Raw genomic sequence first — 21,277 nt, 5'->3', positions numbered from 1 at the left:
AAGACAATAAGGAATGAAAATTCTAATTAGAGAAATGAATAAAATTAAAGGCAGAAAAGGGAATTGAACTCATATGAATTCATGACCTATTACTTTAAATGCAAACACTTAAGCCATTTGGCCACCAGTAATTTGGCTAATGTGCAGCAGTCAAAACTATCCCTTATCTGTGATGTACTGAAAAGCAGAAGCTGCAGCATCAACTAAATATCAATATACATATGAAGGGCAAAATTGCCACAATACCTGGAAAAACTTAATCCACACGTAAATGAAGAGAAGCTTAATGTGCTGCTAATACCTGGCCAACTACAGTGTGTATGTGGAAATGCTGCTGCTGACATTTTAAAAATTACTGCTGCTACTCTTGGTGTTTTATTCCTCTATAGGGACAGGTGACTCTGCCTTTTTTTACCAAAAATTCGCAAAACAGTGGGTAAAGCATTGCATTCTTGCAAGTGACTTTTTCCAAACTGCATGACTTTATTTACTGTATATTACAGTTTATGAACATTGTATCATGGCAAAATATTTCACCCATTGTTTTTCTCAACTACTGTTTCATAAAATGTTTAATACACTCCACTGCGTCTGTCAGTAAACAGTGGAGCGTAGGTAGACCAAGTAACATAACTAGAGGGGGGTGAGTCCTAGTGCAGCCGGGCCGGGGTTGCCACCTTGCCAGTATTTTACTGGCCTGGCCGGTAAAAATAATGGTTGATCCCAATGGTATTAATAGGGAAAAAAGATAAATATATAGGAAGGCCGATATTTTTTTCTGGAAAAGATGGCAACCCTATCCCCCCCCCCCCGTACGATATTTTCTTCCAGGAAATTAGCGGTGCATGAGCCGCCGGGGGGCCCTGAGGGGGTGATGGCCCTGGCCAGGCCCGGACTGGCAAACTGTGGGTTCTGGCAAATGCCAGAGGGGCTGCTATAAGATCCCATAGAAAGTCAGTATTTAGTGGGCTGGTGGGGCTGTTTGGGCCTCTATGTGGGCTGATTGGGCCTCTGTGTACCTGAAATGCCAGGGCCTATTTTAATTCTCAGTCCGCACCTGGCCCTGACCCGATTGCACCCCCTGCTCCCCCGGTAGTTGCACCACTAGGTTGACCAAAAAACATGAAAGTTATTTTCAGGCTGACGTCCACTCTGCTGTATGTTTCTCTACACAAGCACAAGCTGTGCAGATGAAAAGAGCTAGGGCAGGGAGCTCCATTGCTTCTCTTAGCTTGCAAACTGCAAAAAATATGCAGCCAGGAAGCAGCAGAGCTAACGCTCCATGTGTGATCCATAACTGATGAGTGCCTCAATGTGCTAAACTCAGTGGCAGGTAATGAAAGTGTGAGACCATTCAAATGAAAATCTAGAAGGCCTCTCCACAAATCAGGGGTCTGTGTTCCCTTGCTCTTAGTGTGTTCCCATTGGCACAAAGCAGAGCAGCAGGAATGGGGCTGTTGATACTACCTGCCCAACCCCCTCTCCACTGTGTCTCAGTGTCCTGCTAGGAAGTGTAAAGTGTAATTAACATTTGTTAAGGGGGAAACATATAGTAGCTGCTGGCTTTCTGATTGTTGGGATTACCTGTGAGAGGAGTGGGGGATGGTTTAGAGCTAAGTGATCTCGTTACAGTTTCAGACAAGTATGTGAGGAGTCTCAGCAATGGTCCTGTCATTTAAAGTACACAGAGGCCCAAGCAGCCCACTAAATAATAACTGTCTATGGGAAATTACAGCAGCCCCTCTGGCATTTGGCAGAACTCATAGATCGCCATTCGAGGCCGCTGGGTGACATCTGTCATTAGCCTACTACTTTTTTCAGTGTAGCGGGGGCAAATATGGGAATAATATGTTTACAGGTAAGATGGAAGGCTCCAGTGGTACTTTTGCGAGTTTCGTAAAGATTGAGTGAAAATTTGTTCTAAGTCTGTCTCAGTCTCCGGGACTCCTTGGAGGTGAATTTTGACTCTTCTGGACCTATTTTATAAGTCTTTGAAAAGGCATAAAAGATTTAAGGGTTTCATGATCAGTATGCACGGCTGTCACTAATCTCTCAGTGTGGTCCTCTAGGGCACTCATCAGTTATGGATCGCACATGGAGCGTTAGCTCTGCTGCTTCCTGGCTGCATATTTTTTGCAGTTTGCAAGCTAAGAGAAGCAATGGAGCTCCCTGCCCCAGCTCTTTTCATCTGCACAGCTTGTGCTTGTGTAGAGAAACATACAGCAGAGTGGACGTCAGCCTGAAAATAACTGCTTTCATGTTTTTTGGTCAACCTAGTGGTGCAACTACCGGGGGAGCAGGGGGTGCAATCGGGTCAGGGCCAGGTGCGGACTGAGAATTAAAATAGGCCCTGGCATTTCAGGTACACAGAGGCCCAATCAGCCCACATAGAGGCCCAAACAGCCCCACCAGCCCACTAAATACTGACTTTCTATGGGATCTTATAGCAGCCCCTCTGGCATTTGCCAGAACCCACAGTTTGCCAGTCCGGGCCTGGCCAGGGCCATCACCCCCTCAGGGCCCCCCGGCGGCTCATGCACCGCTAATTTCCTGGAAGAAAATATCGTACGGGGGGGGGGGATAGGGTTGCCATCTTTTCCAGAAAAAAATATCGGCCTTCCTATATATTTATCTTTTTTCCCTATTAATACCATTGGGATCAACCATTATTTTTACCGGCCAGGCCAGTAAAATACTGGCAAGGTGGCAACCCCGGCCCGGCTGCACTAGGACTCACCCCCCTCTAGTTATGTTACTTGGTCTACCTACGCTCCACTGTTTACTGACAGACGCAGTGGAGTGTATTAAACATTTTATGAAACAGTAGTTGAGAAAAACAATGGGTGAAATATTTTGCCATGATACAATGTTCATAAACTGTAATATACAGTAAATAAAGTCATGCAGTTTGGAAAAAGTCACTTGCAAGAATGCAATGCTTTACCCACTGTTTTGCGAATTTTTGGTAAAAAAAGGCAGAGTCACCTGTCCCTATAGAGGAATAAAACACCAAGAGTAGCAGCAGTAATTTTTAAAATGTCAGCAGCAGCATTTCCACATACACACTGTAGTTGGCCAGGTATTAGCAGCACATTAAGCTTCTCTTCATTTACGTGTGGATTAAGTTTTTCCAGGTATTGTGGCAATTTTGCCCTTCATATGTATATTGATATTTAGTTGATGCTGCAGCTTCTGCTTTTCAGTACATCACAGATAAGGGATAGTTTTGACTGCTGCACATTAGCCAAATTACTGGTGGCCAAATGGCTTAAGTGTTTGCATTTAAAGTAAGAGGTCATGAATTCATATGAGTTCAATTCCCTTTTCTGCCTTTAATTTTATTCATTTCTCTAATTAGAATTTTCATTCCTTATTGTCTTTAATATACATGATTGAGCCTAATATGTTGTAAAATGTACAGTATCATTTTAAATATCAATTACAGAAAATTGTTGGACTTCGGGTATAGATGGGTATTGAACCCAGTACCTTTGGCAGCAAAAGCAAACACCTAACCAAATGCGCCACCACAATACTACTGATAAATGCCTGTTTAAGACTTTACTTTATCTGTGATGTAATTCACACATTAAAAAAATAATAATAATCAGGGCATAGTAATGGGGAAAATTAAGCTCAGGGGTGGATGGAAGAGGCATTGGGACTTACTTTTGATTATTTATTTATATATTTTTTAATTCTTTTTTAATTTATTAAAAAAATTTTTTTACTTCCTCAGCACTTATACTCTGCAGATCTTCTTTCCTAGTAATGTGCACATAATCACACTTCTATTCAAATGATTTTTATTCTGTTTGTGAGCACCTGAAGAGCCCCCTTTCTGTAGCTCACATTGAGAGCATGTCACGATCGTTCTGCACTGGGACTCACTGAAGCCGGTCGGCAGCTAAAGAAATACCTTGCGCTTGGCGCCATCTAGTGGCCATAGCTGGAACTGCATGCAGGTAACTGCGATAAATGCGACGGGACATTTTAAGATATCGCACTTGCTGGCAATTAACTAACGTTACAGCGCGCCAGATGTACAATCCGTTCTGGCTTCATCTGTAGTCTTCTGAGTTCCACCTAAGGTAATCCTGAAGTTTGGGGAAATACCTTCTGACATGCTGCCTAGCTCTCTATGTGTACTCTTTACTTTGCAGAGAGTCATTCTATGTTTAATACAATGAGTATACCTTGTTACATTGATTGATCTATGTGTTACTCTATGTTCCATGCTCCATTGTGAACTCTGGTTTTGGTTAATAAACTCAGTTTATTCTTTAAGCAAAATAAAACTACTGGAGCCCAATCTCTTGTGCATTGCACACAGTTACAGTTACACTACACTCTGCCTCCACCCCGCTGCTTGGGCTTGCCCCTGAGAAATAGAGCTCATCTGTGGTATCAGCCCACAAAGGAAAGTAGCTATAACTGCTAAATAAAAAGCAGTTTACTATAGCACTACACTTCTTTTATACAGACTGTTACAGGAACGTGCTAATCCCTCCCAGCCCTGAGCACCTGACAAGAATTGCCAAATGTATTTAGGAAGTGCCTGTAAATAGAGGGAGCCCTGCTTACTGCATGGAGGCCACCTAAGGAATCCAGCCCACAACATTTTGAACCATACTGTCCATATCTCACTTTCATAAGAACGAAAGATTACGTTTAAATATAGTATTTTTCCCATTTAAAGATGGTAGGGCTCCCAATAAAGGATAACTTTTTGCAAAAATTACTTTGGAACAAAGACAGTATTATAATTTTTTGGCTGAAATTCCTGTGATATATTTAATTTATAATATACCTATAAAAATTTTTTTTGAAATTCGAAAGTTTTCACGAAAAAATCTAGCAATTTGAAAGTTTCCACGAAAAAATCTAGCAATTTGAATGTTTCCACAAAAAAATTGAGCAATTCGAACGTTTCCAGTAAAAAATCGAGCAATTCGAACGTTTCACAAAAAAAATCTAGCATTTCGAACGTTGTCACGAAAAAATCGAGCGTTTTCACCGAAAAATCGTGCAATTTGAAAGTTTTCACGAAAAAAATCATGCAATTTGAACGTTTTCACGAAAAAATCAGAAATTGACGCCAACGAGTTTTCACCGGCGAATTTTCACGGATTTATTTGCTGCCAACAAAACTCGGAAATTCGCAGCAAATTCGTGCCAGGCGAATTTTATCGCCCATCACTAGTTCAGAATCACCAGTTGGCAGTTAGTTCTTCGTTTTACTGTTTATCTTTATCATTTACATAATAAGGATCATTTATTAATGTAAGTGCACCGTACAAGGCAGAAAAACATCTCAAAAACAATGTTCCCTCTAATTCCTTCTCGGCTATGTGCGCACTTTTTAAACTAGTGTGTGCTGTATAATGTATACAAAATTTTATGTTTTCACACAAAATTCCTTGTGCGTACCACAATTTCTCATGGTGGCTTCATAAGGGGGACTATTGCTGCAAATTACCATATTTTCCCACAAAGTAAAGGGTTTTTTCCACAATTTCAGCATAATTGGCTGCTTAGTAACACAGACCACCATCTGGGAACCATTTACTATTGCAGATGCAAGGCTGGGGGAGAGAGATCATGGCAGTCTTTGGCATGGTCCTTGCTGGTATGGCCAGGGGCGCTCCACCAATGAGGCGAGTTGAGGCACTCTTCTCAGGCGTCAGCGCCCCCCTGGTTGCCAGGGGCATCAAAAATGCCGCTCCTGGCAACTAAGAGCCGAATTTCTGCTTTTCAACATAATAAGGATAATTTATTAATGTAAGTACACTGCACAGGGCCTATTTATAAACACTAACTGCAGGTAAAACACTAAAAGCAAACATCTTTGCCTTGGTTACTGCTCAGGTGCAGATTTGCCCATTTTATTTATAAATGATACCTGTTCATACGTGTGCAAGATAGTTTAGAAAGGTTTACCATGAAATTCTCCTTCATTCTAGGAGTATGATTGTCAGGTGATATAATGTACTCTGAATTAAAGGATTTTTAACAGTCTCATGCAGTATGTACTACATACAAGTCACTTAACTTTTTTCCATTTTATTCATAGACAGCAATACCTCTTCCTCCTGACCTGTGTTACCATACTGCAGATCACTGGGAAATTGACAGAAATTCTCTTAAGCGTTTAAAAAAACTTGGCCAAGGGCAATTTGGTGAAGTATGGGAAGGACTATGGAACAATACTATACCAGTAGCTATAAAGACTTTAAAAACAGGTAAGTTACCTTTTTATACATTAGTGTACATACATACTGTAATCTGCAAACATTAAATCAGGCCAATCAGAACAATAGGCTTTGCAGAGAAAGAAAAAGAGGTCTCCAACATGTCCTGTAAAACAAGCACCAGCCTGGGCACTGACGAATACAGAGGGAAGAGTATAACTATTTCCAGGACATAACTTTTATACTACTGCTAATTGTCAATTAATGGGCAGAACATTGTCTTATTTGTTATTTACCCTACCATAATCCTATAATTTAAATCTGAATGGTTTGTTTTAGATTGTTGCATTAAAACTAATGACCGCTAGCCAACTGTTCATCACTAGGGCTATTATATGTGCATCTATGGCCCACTTTAGCCTTTTCACAGTTCAGAAGATTTCTTTAGATTACAGGAAGCAAATGAAACTATATAAACATGACTTCGGTGCCAATAGTTTGTTATTATAAGTTTTAGTAACACTGTTTAATTTTCTTCTTTCTGTTGTTTTCAGGATCCATGAATCCACAGGATTTCTTACGAGAGGCACAGTTCATGAAGAACCTTAGACATCCAAAACTTATCCAACTTTATGCAGTTTGTACTTTGGAAGAGCCGGTATATATAATAACTGAACTCATGATACATGGAAGTCTGCTTACTTATCTCCAAAGTAAGCATTGGATCTGAAATATATCTGTACTATAATTATGCATCTATGGGAAATTAACTTTCACTATCACCCTTTGATAAATACACCTTTAATAATCTCATAGAAATGAATGGAGAGAGGCGGTATTTCACTCTGCGGACTGTGGAGATCTCTAACTTCACTCTTTGATAAATCTACCCCTTAGAGTTTTGTGTGGTTAGTAATATGTAATTTGTCAGATAAGTTTTTTATATACATGTATGCTACACAAGCATACTAGTCCTCACAAGCACAAAAATTCACCATAGTTTTTTTCTAACATAAAGGAAATTCTTTATACCTTGATGAATAGTTTTTATTTTGGGGATATCTCTTAAATAAACCAAGACCTTGACAGAGACAGGACAAATTCGAGACTCATGAATAAACACATGGCATATAATAGGCTTGACCTAACACTCCTTGCTGTGCTTACTATCTCATTAATATGTCAGTTCAGGCAGAAGAAAAAATATTAAAGAAGCAGCTTGACTGTGCTTACTAGATCAACCAGTACCTCCAATCAGTCAGAAAAAATAGGATACATAAATTCATAGCATCTGATCACTTTGCTGTGACCCTACAACCTCTACATGCTACCTCAATAATACATGAGTGCAGGATGGTAAAGATATCACTAAGCTATAGCTATCCATCCTAACTGCAGCTACCAACAATTTGTACCTTGGTGCAATCAGATTTTAAGGTCATCAAAGTTATTAAGACCGGCAGATGTTTAGGGATGTGCTGTCCCTTTAGTCAGTAGGATGCCCTGAAGAGCAATCGTGGAGTACAATGGAGTAAAAAGAGCATTATGGGTGATGCTTATATTAATGAAATGGTCATTCCTCAGAGTTGAGGAAATAAGCAAGGATGTGTTGTTTCTGCTTCTCTGTATATCTTGCAAAATGAATGTGAGACCATTCCTTGAGTCCAACCATAAGAAAAGACACACAAAGATTTTGACTCAAATGTTCTTTACTTAAAACCTATATACAATATGCTAAACTGAAATTTGATATTTGAGAAGCCAACACACACTTTATGTGTACTTCCCTCTTTTGAAAATGCCTACCAAATATTATTTTTAGTGTCGGGCAGAAACCATAGAAACACAGGACAGTAACACCGCTGCACAGTCTATGCCCTAGTCTCTGTTCCTGGCAAGAGCTAGTGCCCTTTCTAAAGATCACTTTTAAAATATACCACCCTTGGTAGAATGTTATACAAAGGCCTACTACATTCCTTTTTTTTCCATTGTTTTTCTTTTGTTTCTGTGTAATGTCATGATTGCTTTGAACTGCACAAAATTTGAATTGCTATATACGTGGCATACTCTGTCACTGACCCATTTAAAAAATTGGAATAAGAAAAAAAATGGCATGAAGGAAAAGAATGATTTTTACTGAGAAACTCCATTTAATATTTTACCAATATCAGACATGAGATTTTAGCTAACTCAGAGTAACCAGAAAAGCCCTTTACCTTGAGAAATGCAGATATTTTTGTCCAAGCTAAGGTCTTGTTACTTGGTGTCAGGAAGCTTGTGAAATATTGCAGTTTCAGGAAAGAAAAGTGAGTAAAATACTGTATAATGAATTGCTTTGGCAAATACTGAACCTCTTCTGCTAATAGGAGAATACCAATTACTCAGAGCTCAAAATAGAGCATTAGTCACAACAGTATAAACAACTGATTGCTTGCTGTGAATAACCTTGTATAACCTGCTACATCACATTTAGCACAGATGGATGAGATAGACCTGTAGCTCTTATAGCTCAATAGCCTATGAATGCCTACAACCTATTGGTTTGTTTAATATTAGGCACTGCCTCAAAATGTCTGTTGTGAATTGAATAGTGGTTAGATCCTGTGTTAGATTCAGTGTTCCCTCTAATGTCTTGTATGCGATGTATTCAACTGCGCAAAATTGTTGGCACTTTTAACAATGATGGGCCCAGAGCAAAGATCCAATTGGTAGGGTCCAGCAGCTCCCTCCACCCTTGTTTGTATTACAGCTGTCTGCTTGTAAGCTACAAAATTAACAACCTGAGGCGATCTGTGTCATCTCTACCTATCATGGCCAAAAATGTATCTTAATCAGATGCAAATAATAATCCAGATAATTATGTATCTATATATAATAACGTAAACAAGTAATAGTTAACGAATAAATATGCTGGAATTTGTTTTGCAGATGATAATGGAACATCAATCCATATTCCTCACCAGGTGGACATGGCTGCTCAGGTGGCCTCAGGAATGGCTTACCTGGAAACCCAAAGCTTCATTCATAGAGATCTGGCAGCGAGAAATGTGCTTGTTGGTGAAAACAGTGTTTACAAAGTGGCAGATTTTGGCTTAGCCAGAGTTTTTACGGTACCGTATGACTTAGGTTTTTAAAGAGACTTCTAAGCAAAGTTTTTCAACAACTAAAAATGCTTGCTGTACTACAAATCCCAGAATATTTTCATAACATATAATCAAGGGTCAAATCATGCTGGGAGGTGTCTTCTAACAACATCAGAGCCAGCAAATGCAGGCCCAGTACATTACAATTGTGAAAGCAAACATGGAGTATTTGTCAGATGTTGGCCATTGGTTATTGCACAGAAGTAATCATTAACCATATTAACTCAAACATTTGAAATGTACAAGTTCAAGCTCAAATGTTGTACCGATTTGCATGCAAAGATTTCCTTTTTTTATGTAGACATTTTTATTTTTATATGAAAGAAAAAAAAAAAGCTGGGATAAATTGTCAAGTGCCTTCTCTGCTCTAGTTCAAAATGAAATAATTTAAAATAATAGAGACATATCCATGCATGGGAACAACCATGATGGAGCTTGATGTCATTAGTAATATCATGCATATTTTAGGCACATGCCTGTGGTCAGTGATTTCATTACTGACAACAGCAAATGGAGACACAACATTTGTGAACCAATAGACCAGTTGGCACATTTTATTATATAATGCACTCTGTTGGCCATCTTGCTTAAAGCACATCATGTATCACATATGTAACAGAGAGTATAGAGGACCATGGTATTGCTGTTTTAACATTCCTCATATATTTTCTATCCAAACTTTAAGGGAGATGATGTTTACGAGTCAAAAAATGATACAAAGCTTCCTCTGAAATGGACAGCACCAGAAGCAGTCAAATACAACAAGTTCACCGTTAAGACTGATGTCTGGGCCTTTGGCATCCTTATCTTTGAAATAGTGACGTATGGGAAGATGCCATATCCAGGTAAGTTTGTGTTTGATAATATAAATATTTCCCCCCCAGATTTCTTGATCTCAGTCTTCATATTACTGTATCTAACAAAAAGAATTGGCAAAGTGCATTTCAACAAGGCATGCACCAAATGCAGGATTCAGCCTTATCTCAGGACTTTTTTTTTATTTTGCAGGATTTGGATTTTGTTAAATCCAAAATGTCTTGCTAAAGTGAATACAAACCCAATGTCACTGCATTTTAAACCAATTTTTCCATTGGCTGCAATTTTATGGCTGTTTTGTTTACAATTTAATATGCAAATTAGGATTCAGATTAGATTTGGGATTTGGTTGAATCTTTTGTGGTGGTTTCTGTGTTTGGTTTATCCAATAATGATGGAAATGATGGATTTAAGCATCTCAAATTTACATTTAAAGACATAAATACAGTCCAGTGCCATCTAGCAAAAAGGTTTCTCAGATAGGGTTGTCACCTTTTCTGCCAGTGGAGACATGGAGGGGGCAGGCCGTGACATCAGGGGCGTGGCTATGACATGGCGATCACTGGTTGGCTGATCACTGTGTCAATCATGGGGAATCCTGCCCGGTTTTCCTAATTTGAAAAGCCAGGCAGGAAGTTTTGACCAAGGCAGGCCTTCAAATTACCGGACAAGTGGCAACCCTATTCTCCAAGCTTACCGACAAATAAATAATAATTACTAATAATTAAACAATAACTATTTTATAACTGTAATAATGAAATAACTAATCATGAAACAATAATATATGAAAATTAAAATGTCACTTTCAAGTCAACACCAAGCATTATTGTTTCAGGCACAAAACGTTATTTTATTTTCATTTGTACAAGGTAAAGAACTTTCTGTTTTCATGACTTTCTAGAGTTTTCTGAAATTTCTGTTTCATTTAAATTCCTTAATAAGGAACTCAGCATGAGTAGAGCAATTACAAATGTGGCTTACCTGCAGCCTCTCCAGTTGACTCATTTCATGTTTTTTAATTGCTTATCAAGCTCTTCATGTTAACACAGAAAGCAAGGTCATCATTTCGTTTTTTTAATCTTGCAGGCTTAACAGGAAGACAGGCATTAGAGAAGCTGGAGCAAGGTTATAGAATCCCAAAGCCATTCAACTGTCCTCATGACCTGTACAAACTTATGCTCGAATGCTGGAACGCAAAACCAGAAGAGAGACCAACTTTTGAAACATTACAGTGGAAGCTGGAAGATTATTTTGAAACAGACCCTTCATCGTATCTTGAAGCAAATAACTTTGCACGATAAGTTCCAGAGCGAAACAAGACCATGGAGCTATAGGCAGCATAATAATGTCTTTCCATGATAAGGAAATTGTGGCCCTCATTACAGTAGACTATCAACGGAAAGGACAGTTGAAACAAATAACATTTCAATGTCTTATTGAACTAGTAAACAGCAGCAAGCATAAATTATATTTCCTTTTGCAATACTAGCTCTTGACTTTTGGAGCTTCTCCGACATCTTACAGGAACATACTAATAACTGGAAGCTACAATATCTGAACATGCTGCATTTTTGGGAGTTACAATTTCTGCTCATGGTCCACTTCTGAGAGCTACAATAGCCAGTGCACTTTTGGGAGCTGTAATATCAGGCTCATGGTCACTTTTGGGAGCTACAGTATCTGTTTCTGGTACACTTTTGGGAGCTACAAAACTTTCCCATAGTGCACTTTGTAGAAACATGTATGCATGAATAAATGAATCTCCTGTAAGCATTTTTCACAGTGATATTGGGAAAATATAAATTGCCTGTTAAAGACAGAAAAATATAAGCACTCCTTTAAGTACCTAGATGTGTTGTTTACAGAGGTTCCAACTAACATTGGATGTGCAGCCTGGGATAATAATTTAACACTGAAATCCTTTCTAGGAACTATAAAAAATGTATGAAAAAAGTACTGAAATACTGCATTGCATGTTTTTGTTGTTTGGCCCATATCATTTACATTTTATATAAAGCCTATATAGGCTATTTTCTACTGGCATTCATAAATCACAGTCTGGAAAAAAAATAGATTTACTTGGCCACAAAGTTTAGTTTCAGTACAGATCTATTTATTTTTATTACAGAATCTTAGTTGATAACATTTATATACTGGGCATATTGTTTATTTTAGATCTAATTACAGCAGATATGACACTTTTCTGTGCTGTGTAATAAATGACCAGCTTAATTTGTTAGCATCTGAAGTGTAGATTAATGTCTGCCAACAATTTAGCAAACATAAATGTAATATTATCGTCCAAAATGATTGCCCCCTTAGGTTTCGGTATAGTTGTAGCTGAAAAGTAAAAGATATCTTTTGAAAATATCTTTGAATATTCTCCATATTGTGCATGATATATCATGGTATACATAAAGCCTTATAAATCTGACACAATGCAAAGCACTTGAACTGGTCCTAAGGAACTTTCATCTGTGAATAGTGTGGTGTTTGTGCAGATGGCCTGTAGATGTCACTGTGCTCAGACTTATACTGTGCATACTTTCTGTCAGCTTAAAAGTGAAAGTTACTGTTGTGTAATGGCTGCATGAGTCTCTGCTAAGAAAGCACTGTTATACTCTCCTCATCCTCGGCTACCCAAAACATAACAAATTGACAACGAGATGGCTCTTTTACCTCTGCAGCAGCTTGCACCTTTTCTTCCAAACCCTGGTGAGCCTACCATACCTTTTACTGCTTGGATCCGTATGTTTGAAAATTGCATTATTGCTGCTGACCAAGGGGAGATTTCTGCTGCAAGAAAGCGTGCTTTACTTATTTGTTGCCTGGGAGCAGAGGGACAGCGTATATTCTATACATTACCATTACCTGATGATACTTATGAAACTGCTCTTACTGCTATAAAGAACTTTTTTTGTGCCAAGATATAAATTCCACCAACGTGGACAACTTAATGGTGAATCCACAGAACAATTTGTAGCAGCTTTGAGAGAGCTGGTTGTTACCAGTGAGTTTGGGAATCTAACAGATAATAACTAAGAGACCAAATAGTGGAAAAAACAAACTCTCTAGGAGAGAGACTGCTCCTAGAACAGGATTTAACCCTTGCAAATTATATTACAGTTGCTAGCCTAATTGAAACAGCAGTGGCAGAGGCTAAAACTCTCATTCAGGGAACTGCTGGGAATGTACAGATTGTGAATTCAGCACTGTGGCCTAATAATGCACAGTCACAGGCAAAATACAGTGCTAAGGAAAGGGATTCACCTACACTGCAAAACCATACAGCAAATACAAATAGAAAATACTGCTTTCGCTGTAGTTTAACACAACACACTGCAAATCATGTTACATGTCCTGCAAAAGCGGTGCCGCAAATGCACAAAAGTAGGACATTTTGGTAAGATCTGCCGTAATTCTGCTAAAGATGTTCATGAAGTCACTACTACAAATGTTCCAGTATTAAGTGTGGATAAAGCTGGTACATTTATTCCAGACAAGTTTATATGCACTGTCAATGTCAGTACTGCTTCTGCTGACAAGGGGCACTTCATTAACCTGATGCTTGATACAGGTTCAGCTGTTTCTATACTACCAAAGGATATTTTCTTGAAATACTTTGCAAAAGATCCTCTTGTTGCACCTGCGAGTATAGAGTATACAATGTGTTTTCAGATAGCTTTCAGAGTAAAGGACAGAATATCTGATGTACCCCTGCTGCTTCTGCTTCTCTAATGAAACCCCAGATGACTTACTGCCATTGGTTAGTTGCCAAATATAAAATCCATATAATTTACAGTTATGCATCAAGTGGTACAATGAATAAACCATTGTACCTTGTTCGTCTATCAACTAAACTCTGTTCATGGGGTGTAGAGAAAAGACTCAAGGGCTCATCTACTATGATTGGACAAATGTTCCAAAGCCCAGTAATCCATTGCATCTAATCAGAAAATTATTTGTATTATACTACCTCCATTAGACTGATATAACTGCTGATTGGTTGCTATGATTTACTATAAACATTGTTTATCTGTCATTTTGTTGATCAGCATCACAGATCACACACAAACAGGGCAGTTTCCAGATGAAGGTCTGTCTAGTTAATTTTCATAGGGCTGACACATAGGATTGTAATTGGTCTGTCTGCAATAATATAAAAACAGGAAAACATAATAAAACCAAAATAGAGCTTTATATTCTCATTGAAGTGGCTATAAAATGAAGAGCGTACATTAGTCTTTTTTATAACAAGGAAACTTTGTATCTCAGGAACATTATTTATAATCATTAAATATTGTTATTGATCAAATATATAAGGGGCAGGTGTCGAGTATATGATATTCATGATTTTATCATGTCTTACTGGATCAGACCTTGAAAAATATCCAGACATATATTTATTTAATGCAACATTGACTATAAATATGGCTATGTGGTATTAGCAACTAACTATATTTTCATTACTTGTACACAGATAGCTTTTTTTATGAAGGAGTTTTTTTATTGGTGCACAGCAGGCCTGTGCATCAATATGCGCATTATTATTGCTCTTGTAATGAAAGTGAGTGCACAACTGGTCTCAAACCAGCCCACCATCATCCCCAAAGGCTGCAAGGATTTCATATATTAGTACCTTTACAAAAACATGTGGCAGAATATAATGAAACCACAAATGTAGATACCGTTGCATGAGGAATGTCCCCATGCTTTTGTATATTGAAAACTTAGTTGGTTTGCAACCTTAGTGAGCACTTGCCTTCCTCTAGGTTCACCAAGTAAGCTTATTGCCTTAAAATTACAAATTAGGTTTCTTGGTTTTTCCGCACCTTCTAACCACCCATCACCACTGTTTAGAAGTCCTTTAATCTTAGACGTACAGACAGCTCTTAAAAGTGAACATGAATTTGTACCAAAAAGAAAGGTTCTGCAAAGAAGAGCTAACGAGGTCGCACAGCCTTAGTAATGAATATAATTAGAATGTGTGTCTAACTTGGAAACCAGGAAAGGAATAATTAATGCCTTTAATATGTTTTTGATGAGTGCAAATAAATTCATTCAAAATAAATTCATTGTGTCCACACTTTGATGTGTTGTCATTATTATATCTTGTGATAAACAATAAAGAGTTAATAAAGTGCAATAGTGTAAGGGGTGCTAATTACGTAAGCAACAGTTCACATTCCACTGGTCTGTAGAAGAAGGAATCACTCAAAAAAACATAACATTTAATAGTTCATGTAAAATCAAAAGAGGGATTTAATGAAATATAAAAACACTTAAAAATATGATGTATTCCGATCTGGTTTCACAGTTGTAAGGATTGCAGTATATCTGAGTAATGAAAATACTGGTCCCACCTAGATCATTACATCAGCGTATATGCCCTTTGATAGTAGTATGAGTTGGGGTGGGGAGCAGGCGGGTGTCTATAGTAAAAGAAATTAGGTAGCTCCCATTGTGGGAAAAACAACGGACAAACCAACACCTTGTATGCTGGACCTTGAAGTATCGGACAAGTGTTAATTCCAAAATGGTGTGCAAGGAGAGTAAACTGACACTTTGTCCTCTCAGAGGCACCTAAGTAGGTATGGCCTACTCCCTATGTCTTGTGTTAAAGCAACACCAAAAGTTTGGACATGAACACAATAGGTTAAATAACCAAAGGTAGTGCATACAAACGGAGGACAGACCCAGTGTACTGTACCTTGCAGTATTATACAGACATATATGTTTCCAATACGGTGTGCATAGAGTAACTGGCGCTTTGTCCTCTCAGAGGCACCTAAGTAAGTGTGGCCTATTCCCTATCGCTAGTGCAAATGCAACACCGAAAATTGGAAACGGGCAAAGTCCAAAATTAAGTCTGTGCGAGTGCTGTTGTGGGGAGGAGGCACTCTGGAGGGTGGGCTCAGGTCCGGACTGAGAATTTAAATAGGCCCTGGCATTTCAGGTACACAGAGGCCCAATCAGCCCACATAGAGGCCCAAACAGCCCCCACCAGCCCACTAAATACTGACTTTCTATGGGACCTTATAGCAGCCCCTCTGGCATTTGCCAGAACCCACAGATTGCCAGTCGGGGCCTGGGTGGGCTGAATGGTGGCAGCAGTTTCCTTCTAAGGGAAACAGACCATTGAGCATTGGACAGACCAGTGATGTTGTTACCAGCACTCGCACAGACTTAATTTTGGGCTTTGCCCGTTTCCAATTTTCGGTGTTGCATTTGCACTAGCGAATGTCTGGAAGTGAGGTGCCATCTTCCATTGACTTCAGAGAACTCATGAGAGTTGAGAACTGTTCAACTAGTTGAGAACTGCTCAACTATTTTGATCTGACCAAGAAACTAACTGGTGGCTAACATATAGCCAAAAAGAGGCAGCATAGGAAATTGTGGTTGCTCCTCCTGACTCCTCCGTGTGCCAGTGTGCCATAAGCCTAACACGGAATCCTTCTCACCATCTAAGAAAGTTACATTTGCTACCTCACCCTTTAAGGGTAAAGTAATAAAAATCACATTTGTAGGGGATGTAAATAGTAACCCATAGCAAACTAACTGTAGGAAGTTGGAGGAATTAAAGTCTGAGCAAAGGTGGTCGGTAAGCAGCATATAGAACTGTCAATAAATAATTTAAACCTGCATTGTATCAAAGTTAGCATTAATCCATAATGTGGGTTTTTTGTGTTATCATTTCTCCATATCATGGGATGATTTGAGTTAAAACTCAAAAATTGTAATTATAGTTTCAAAAACTCATATGTATTTATGAAGCACAAAAAATACTTGAATAAAAAATATAGACGTCAATGGGAGTTTTTGTAGACACAATTTAAGGCATTTTTCAATTCAAAGTATTTAGGTTTTTCCAGTTATTATGTTTGTAGACCCATTGAAAATGTTGAAAAATTTGATGCATTCAAGTGTTTTTTTACTGTTTTATTCTACTAATCTGAAATGTTTTAATAGCTAAACATTCAAGTAAATAAAATCCAAAAATTCCACAAATTCGAATTTTGATAAATAGGCCTCTGAGCATTCATTAAAACACAGGACCCTAAAATAAATGTGTTAATAAATCCCCTCTGCTGAAGGGGTGACATGACCTGTTTTGCGTTCTGAGTCATATCCAAATAACTCACAAACATTTATCTGGCTGTATGTTCTCATCTTTTCTGCACACCTCTCTGAATGTGTTTTATTCTTTAGCCAGATCCGTTAAGGAAAAACACTGCTTATTATTTATTAAATGATCTGTTTGGTGGTGAAGCTGTGGCAAAGACTGCTGCTTACTAGGTCACAAAGTGATCCCTGCAGTTGTAGAAAGTGCCACTATGTTGCATACTAGCAGTCTTGAGTAAGCCATTGTGTTTCTGTGCCATTCTTTGTTTCTTGCAAGGGTATCAGCCATGGCATTTTGTCACACCAGAGCTGGAAAAAACCCTGTTACCACCAATGCAAAGACTGGCATTAATGATAAACCCTTGTCACTGCATAAACAAAGTTGATGGGTAGAAAACCCCATGCGATAGTAGTCTTAAGCTGCCCATAAAAGTACTGATAAATTCATGTGAAAGAAAGTTTTGTATGATTTTCAGTAGTGCATGGCAGTCGGACGATCTATGTAATATGTACTATGGATTCTGGTCAGTTCGGGAAGCACTCCTGTTTGAAAATATCTGCTAGTAAATAGTGCATTGGCCCGATAAGGAAGTGGAGCTGCTATCTGTCTGATTGGCCTGAAGGTTGATCAGACAAAAAGCGCACAGCACACCACTTAAAAATGTTTATTGTTCTAAAACCTACTAAATCTTATGGGAAGAGCATACAGTATAAAGCCAGTAGCATGAGGACATTTGCAAAATAAAACTATATTTTCATATAGATATAATTGTCATCTGCTCTGTTTGAAGAAGTAAAAGGCCAATTTTGCTTACCATTCTCGTAACCTCTATCTGTTCAGTAATGCAATGTCCATTTTAGATATGCAACCATTTGAAATCTGGCTTGTACTGTACAGTATATGATACTTTTTAATAAGAATGATTTAGGCTATTTTTAATGTCTTTCTTTATGATTATGTTCTTCAATATAAATGTGATTAAAAACAATCGTTACATGACAAATAAAATCTAACTTGTTATTTTTCCCTTATGGATAATTTATATCTTAGTGGGTGCAGGAGCATTTGGCCACCTTTCCCCTAAAAGTTCACACATTTTAAATGAACTTGGCTCGTCCAGCATCATTGTTGAGTCACTTGGCAACCATGTGCAACTACAAATTGATACATTGTTGTACTCCCCTTCAGTGCTTCAATGTAGTAAACATAAAAGCAAACTAGAATATCAGTGATCCCTGTTCAACACCATATTATTGTTTATATAAATAAGCTGCTGTGTAGCAATGGGGGCAGCCATCCCTTCTCAGCTGCCATTAGTTCCATTCATAGGATTTAACAATGTTTGTCTCCACAAACAGTATTGGTCTGTGTGCTGTTGTTGCATTTTGTGACTTTATGAAAAGTTTTTCATCAGCTTGAGCCTAAAAAAATAGTTATAAATAAAGAAAACAACCACACTACCACTATAATCATTGAAACACAAGGGTTTAAATAAAATGAATGACAGGGGAAATACACATTAACTTAAACTGTCTATTTTTGACATTTCAAAAAATAATAAAGAAATTATTTAAAAACATGCAGCAGACATGTGGCTGGAAACAAGAAAGACTGTAAAAAAACAGCCTGAGAATAAAGGATGGAGACTGAATCAAGACAGAAACTGCAAGCGGAGCCACTTTATTCCCAAGCTAGAGAAAACAAGAGCTAAACATGTACAGTATATGTCCATTTCCACAGTAAAATAGAGGCAGACATGCAAAAATATAAATAAAGTATGGGGGCCAAACATTATTATAGCATTTTAATAAACTCTCGCATTTCCATAAAGGCATAACCGATCATATCTATTTGATGGTACCTATGAGGCTGAACAGAAAGTTATGTACTGTTTGTGAAAAAATTATGAAAATGTATAGGCAATAGTGATGGGCGAATTTGCGCCGTTTCGCTTCGCCGAAAAATTCGCGAATTTCAAAAAAACATTTTTTGACGCCGACAAATTTTTGCCGCGAATCGCGCAAATTCGCTGCGAATTTGCGCTTGGCGAATAAATTCGCCCATCACTAATAGGCAACAGAACATGGCACTGATTACCTGGGAATGAGAAGTAATGGATTCAAATTGTTGATGCAGCTCTAATAATTGGATCAGATCAGCAGATTACTTGGCTTTCTCTCTAATAAGATCAATGTAATGGTCTGGATCCTGAGCAAAAGTAACTGCTTCCTTCTAACTGAAAACATAAAATCTTTCCCTGTGCATCAAGCTGCCAATATCTGGGATTCCTTAACAAAATACATTGCTCTGTATCAGTAAAACCTAGTGTATAAAAGAAACAACAGACGTAACATCATTGTTAAAAAGCACATATATGCCATAAAGTTATTAAATTACCAGGCAGGAGAGGTCCATCTTTTGCAGCCACAGTAAAACCACAAAACCCATGGTACTGAACTGAAAGTCTATCAAAATTGGTTGTGCTGTCTTGGAAAAACCACTCCTGAGTCAGAAAGTCAGCCCCCCAAGTCACTGACTAGCTCAGAGTTATAGAGCTGAAAAGCAGGTAGTGTTCTGGTTATTATCTTACACATCCAGTCACTCCAGCCTTCATACATTACATTTTGGCTAACTAACTATATTAGAAACATTTTTTATTTTGCACAGCCTATCTATTTACACAGTTTTTATTTTCACACTGAACTGTTCCTTTAAAGAAGAATTCAAGGAATAAAAAAATTAAATCCTCTGACTGACCAATGTGTATATTTGATCTTGCCTGGGGGAGGGGCAAGAGGTACTGCTAATCTTTCACCTGCTTGTCTGGTATGTGGGAATTATTTCATACTTACATTGTCCAAAAAATAAATACCATCAATGGTCAATGGTAGTTCCACTGATCTATTTAGCTGAAAATGAAAAATATGTGAAGGTGTGATGCAGCCGTTATATGGTGCCATTGTGACCAGATCATACTTTAACTTCTGTGTGAGTTTCAGCCAACACCTACCTGAATAGTTCAATGGAACCATTGTGATTGGATATTGGTGACCGTTTCCTCAGGGCCAGAACTAGGGGTAGGCAGAAGAGGCACCTGCCTAGGGTGCAACCAAAGGGGGCGTTGGGCAGGTACCTGTCTTCTGCCTACCCCATGTTTGCTGCTCTCCCCTTCCCCCCCTCCCAGCGCTCTCTCCTCTTGACCCCACCAGGCACTCTCACCCCTCTCCTCCCCTCCTTCACTCTCTCACCCACCCTCCCCTCCGGTGATCTGCCCATGCGTGTGCACACTGCGCTCCAGGGACATGTACTCACAGCATGCGCACAGGGAGAGCGCAGTGGAGGACTGGGTCTCCTTGGGCACCCAGTCTGCTTGGCCCGACACTGTGTTTCCTTAAAGGGATACTGTCATGGGAATTTTTTTTTTTTCCAAAATGAATCAGTTAATAGTGCTGCTCCAGCAGATTTCTTCACTGAAATCCATTTCTCAAAAGAGCAAACAGATTTTTTTTTATATTCAATTTTGAAATCTGACACGGGGCTAGACATATTGTTAATTTTCCAGCTGCCCCAAGTCATGTGACTTGTGCTCTAATAAACTTCAATCACTCTTTGCTGCTGTACTGCAAGTTGGAGTGATATCACCCCCCCCAGCAGCCAAACAAAAGAACAATGGGAAGGTAACCAGATAGCAGCTCCCTAACACAAGATAACAACTGCCTGGTAGATCTAAGAACAACACTCAATAGTAAAAACCCATGTCCCACTGAGACACATTCAGTTACATTAAGAAGGAAAAACAGCAGCCTGCCAGAAAGCATTTCGCTCCTAAAGTGCAGGCACAAGTCACATGACCAGGGGCAGCTGGGAAATTGACAAAATGTCTAGCCCCATGTCAGATTTCAAAATTGAATATAAAAAAAAATCTGTTTGCTCTTTTGAGAAATGGATTTCAGTGCAGAAGTCTGCTGGAGTAGCAATATTAACTGATGTGTTTTGAAAAAAAC

At 38.6% G+C, this 21,277-nt stretch overlaps 1 protein-coding gene across 1 annotated transcript in view; it reads left to right on the top strand.

Annotated features, from left to right (window-relative positions):
- The window catches only part of frk.S (fyn related Src family tyrosine kinase S homeolog), a 51,757-nt gene extending 39,045 nt beyond the window's left edge, over positions 1–12,712 (top strand). The window contains exons 4-8 of the mRNA XM_018265390.2: positions 6,074–6,242; positions 6,746–6,904; positions 9,120–9,301; positions 10,020–10,179; positions 11,237–12,712. Of these exons, the coding sequence (XP_018120879.1) occupies positions 6,074–6,242; positions 6,746–6,904; positions 9,120–9,301; positions 10,020–10,179; positions 11,237–11,451 (885 nt within the window). The 3' untranslated portion in view covers positions 11,452–12,712. The remainder of the gene's footprint in view (positions 1–6,073; positions 6,243–6,745; positions 6,905–9,119; positions 9,302–10,019; positions 10,180–11,236) is intronic.
- The last annotated feature ends 8,565 nt before the right edge of the window (positions 12,713–21,277 follow it).

Source organism: Xenopus laevis, chromosome 5S (assembly GCF_017654675.1).
Source record: "Xenopus laevis strain J_2021 chromosome 5S, Xenopus_laevis_v10.1, whole genome shotgun sequence".
NCBI lineage: Eukaryota > Metazoa > Chordata > Amphibia > Anura > Pipidae > Xenopus > Xenopus laevis.
The sequence above is the reverse complement of the archived record's forward strand: the minus strand, read 5'-3'. Positions and strand labels throughout refer to the sequence as shown.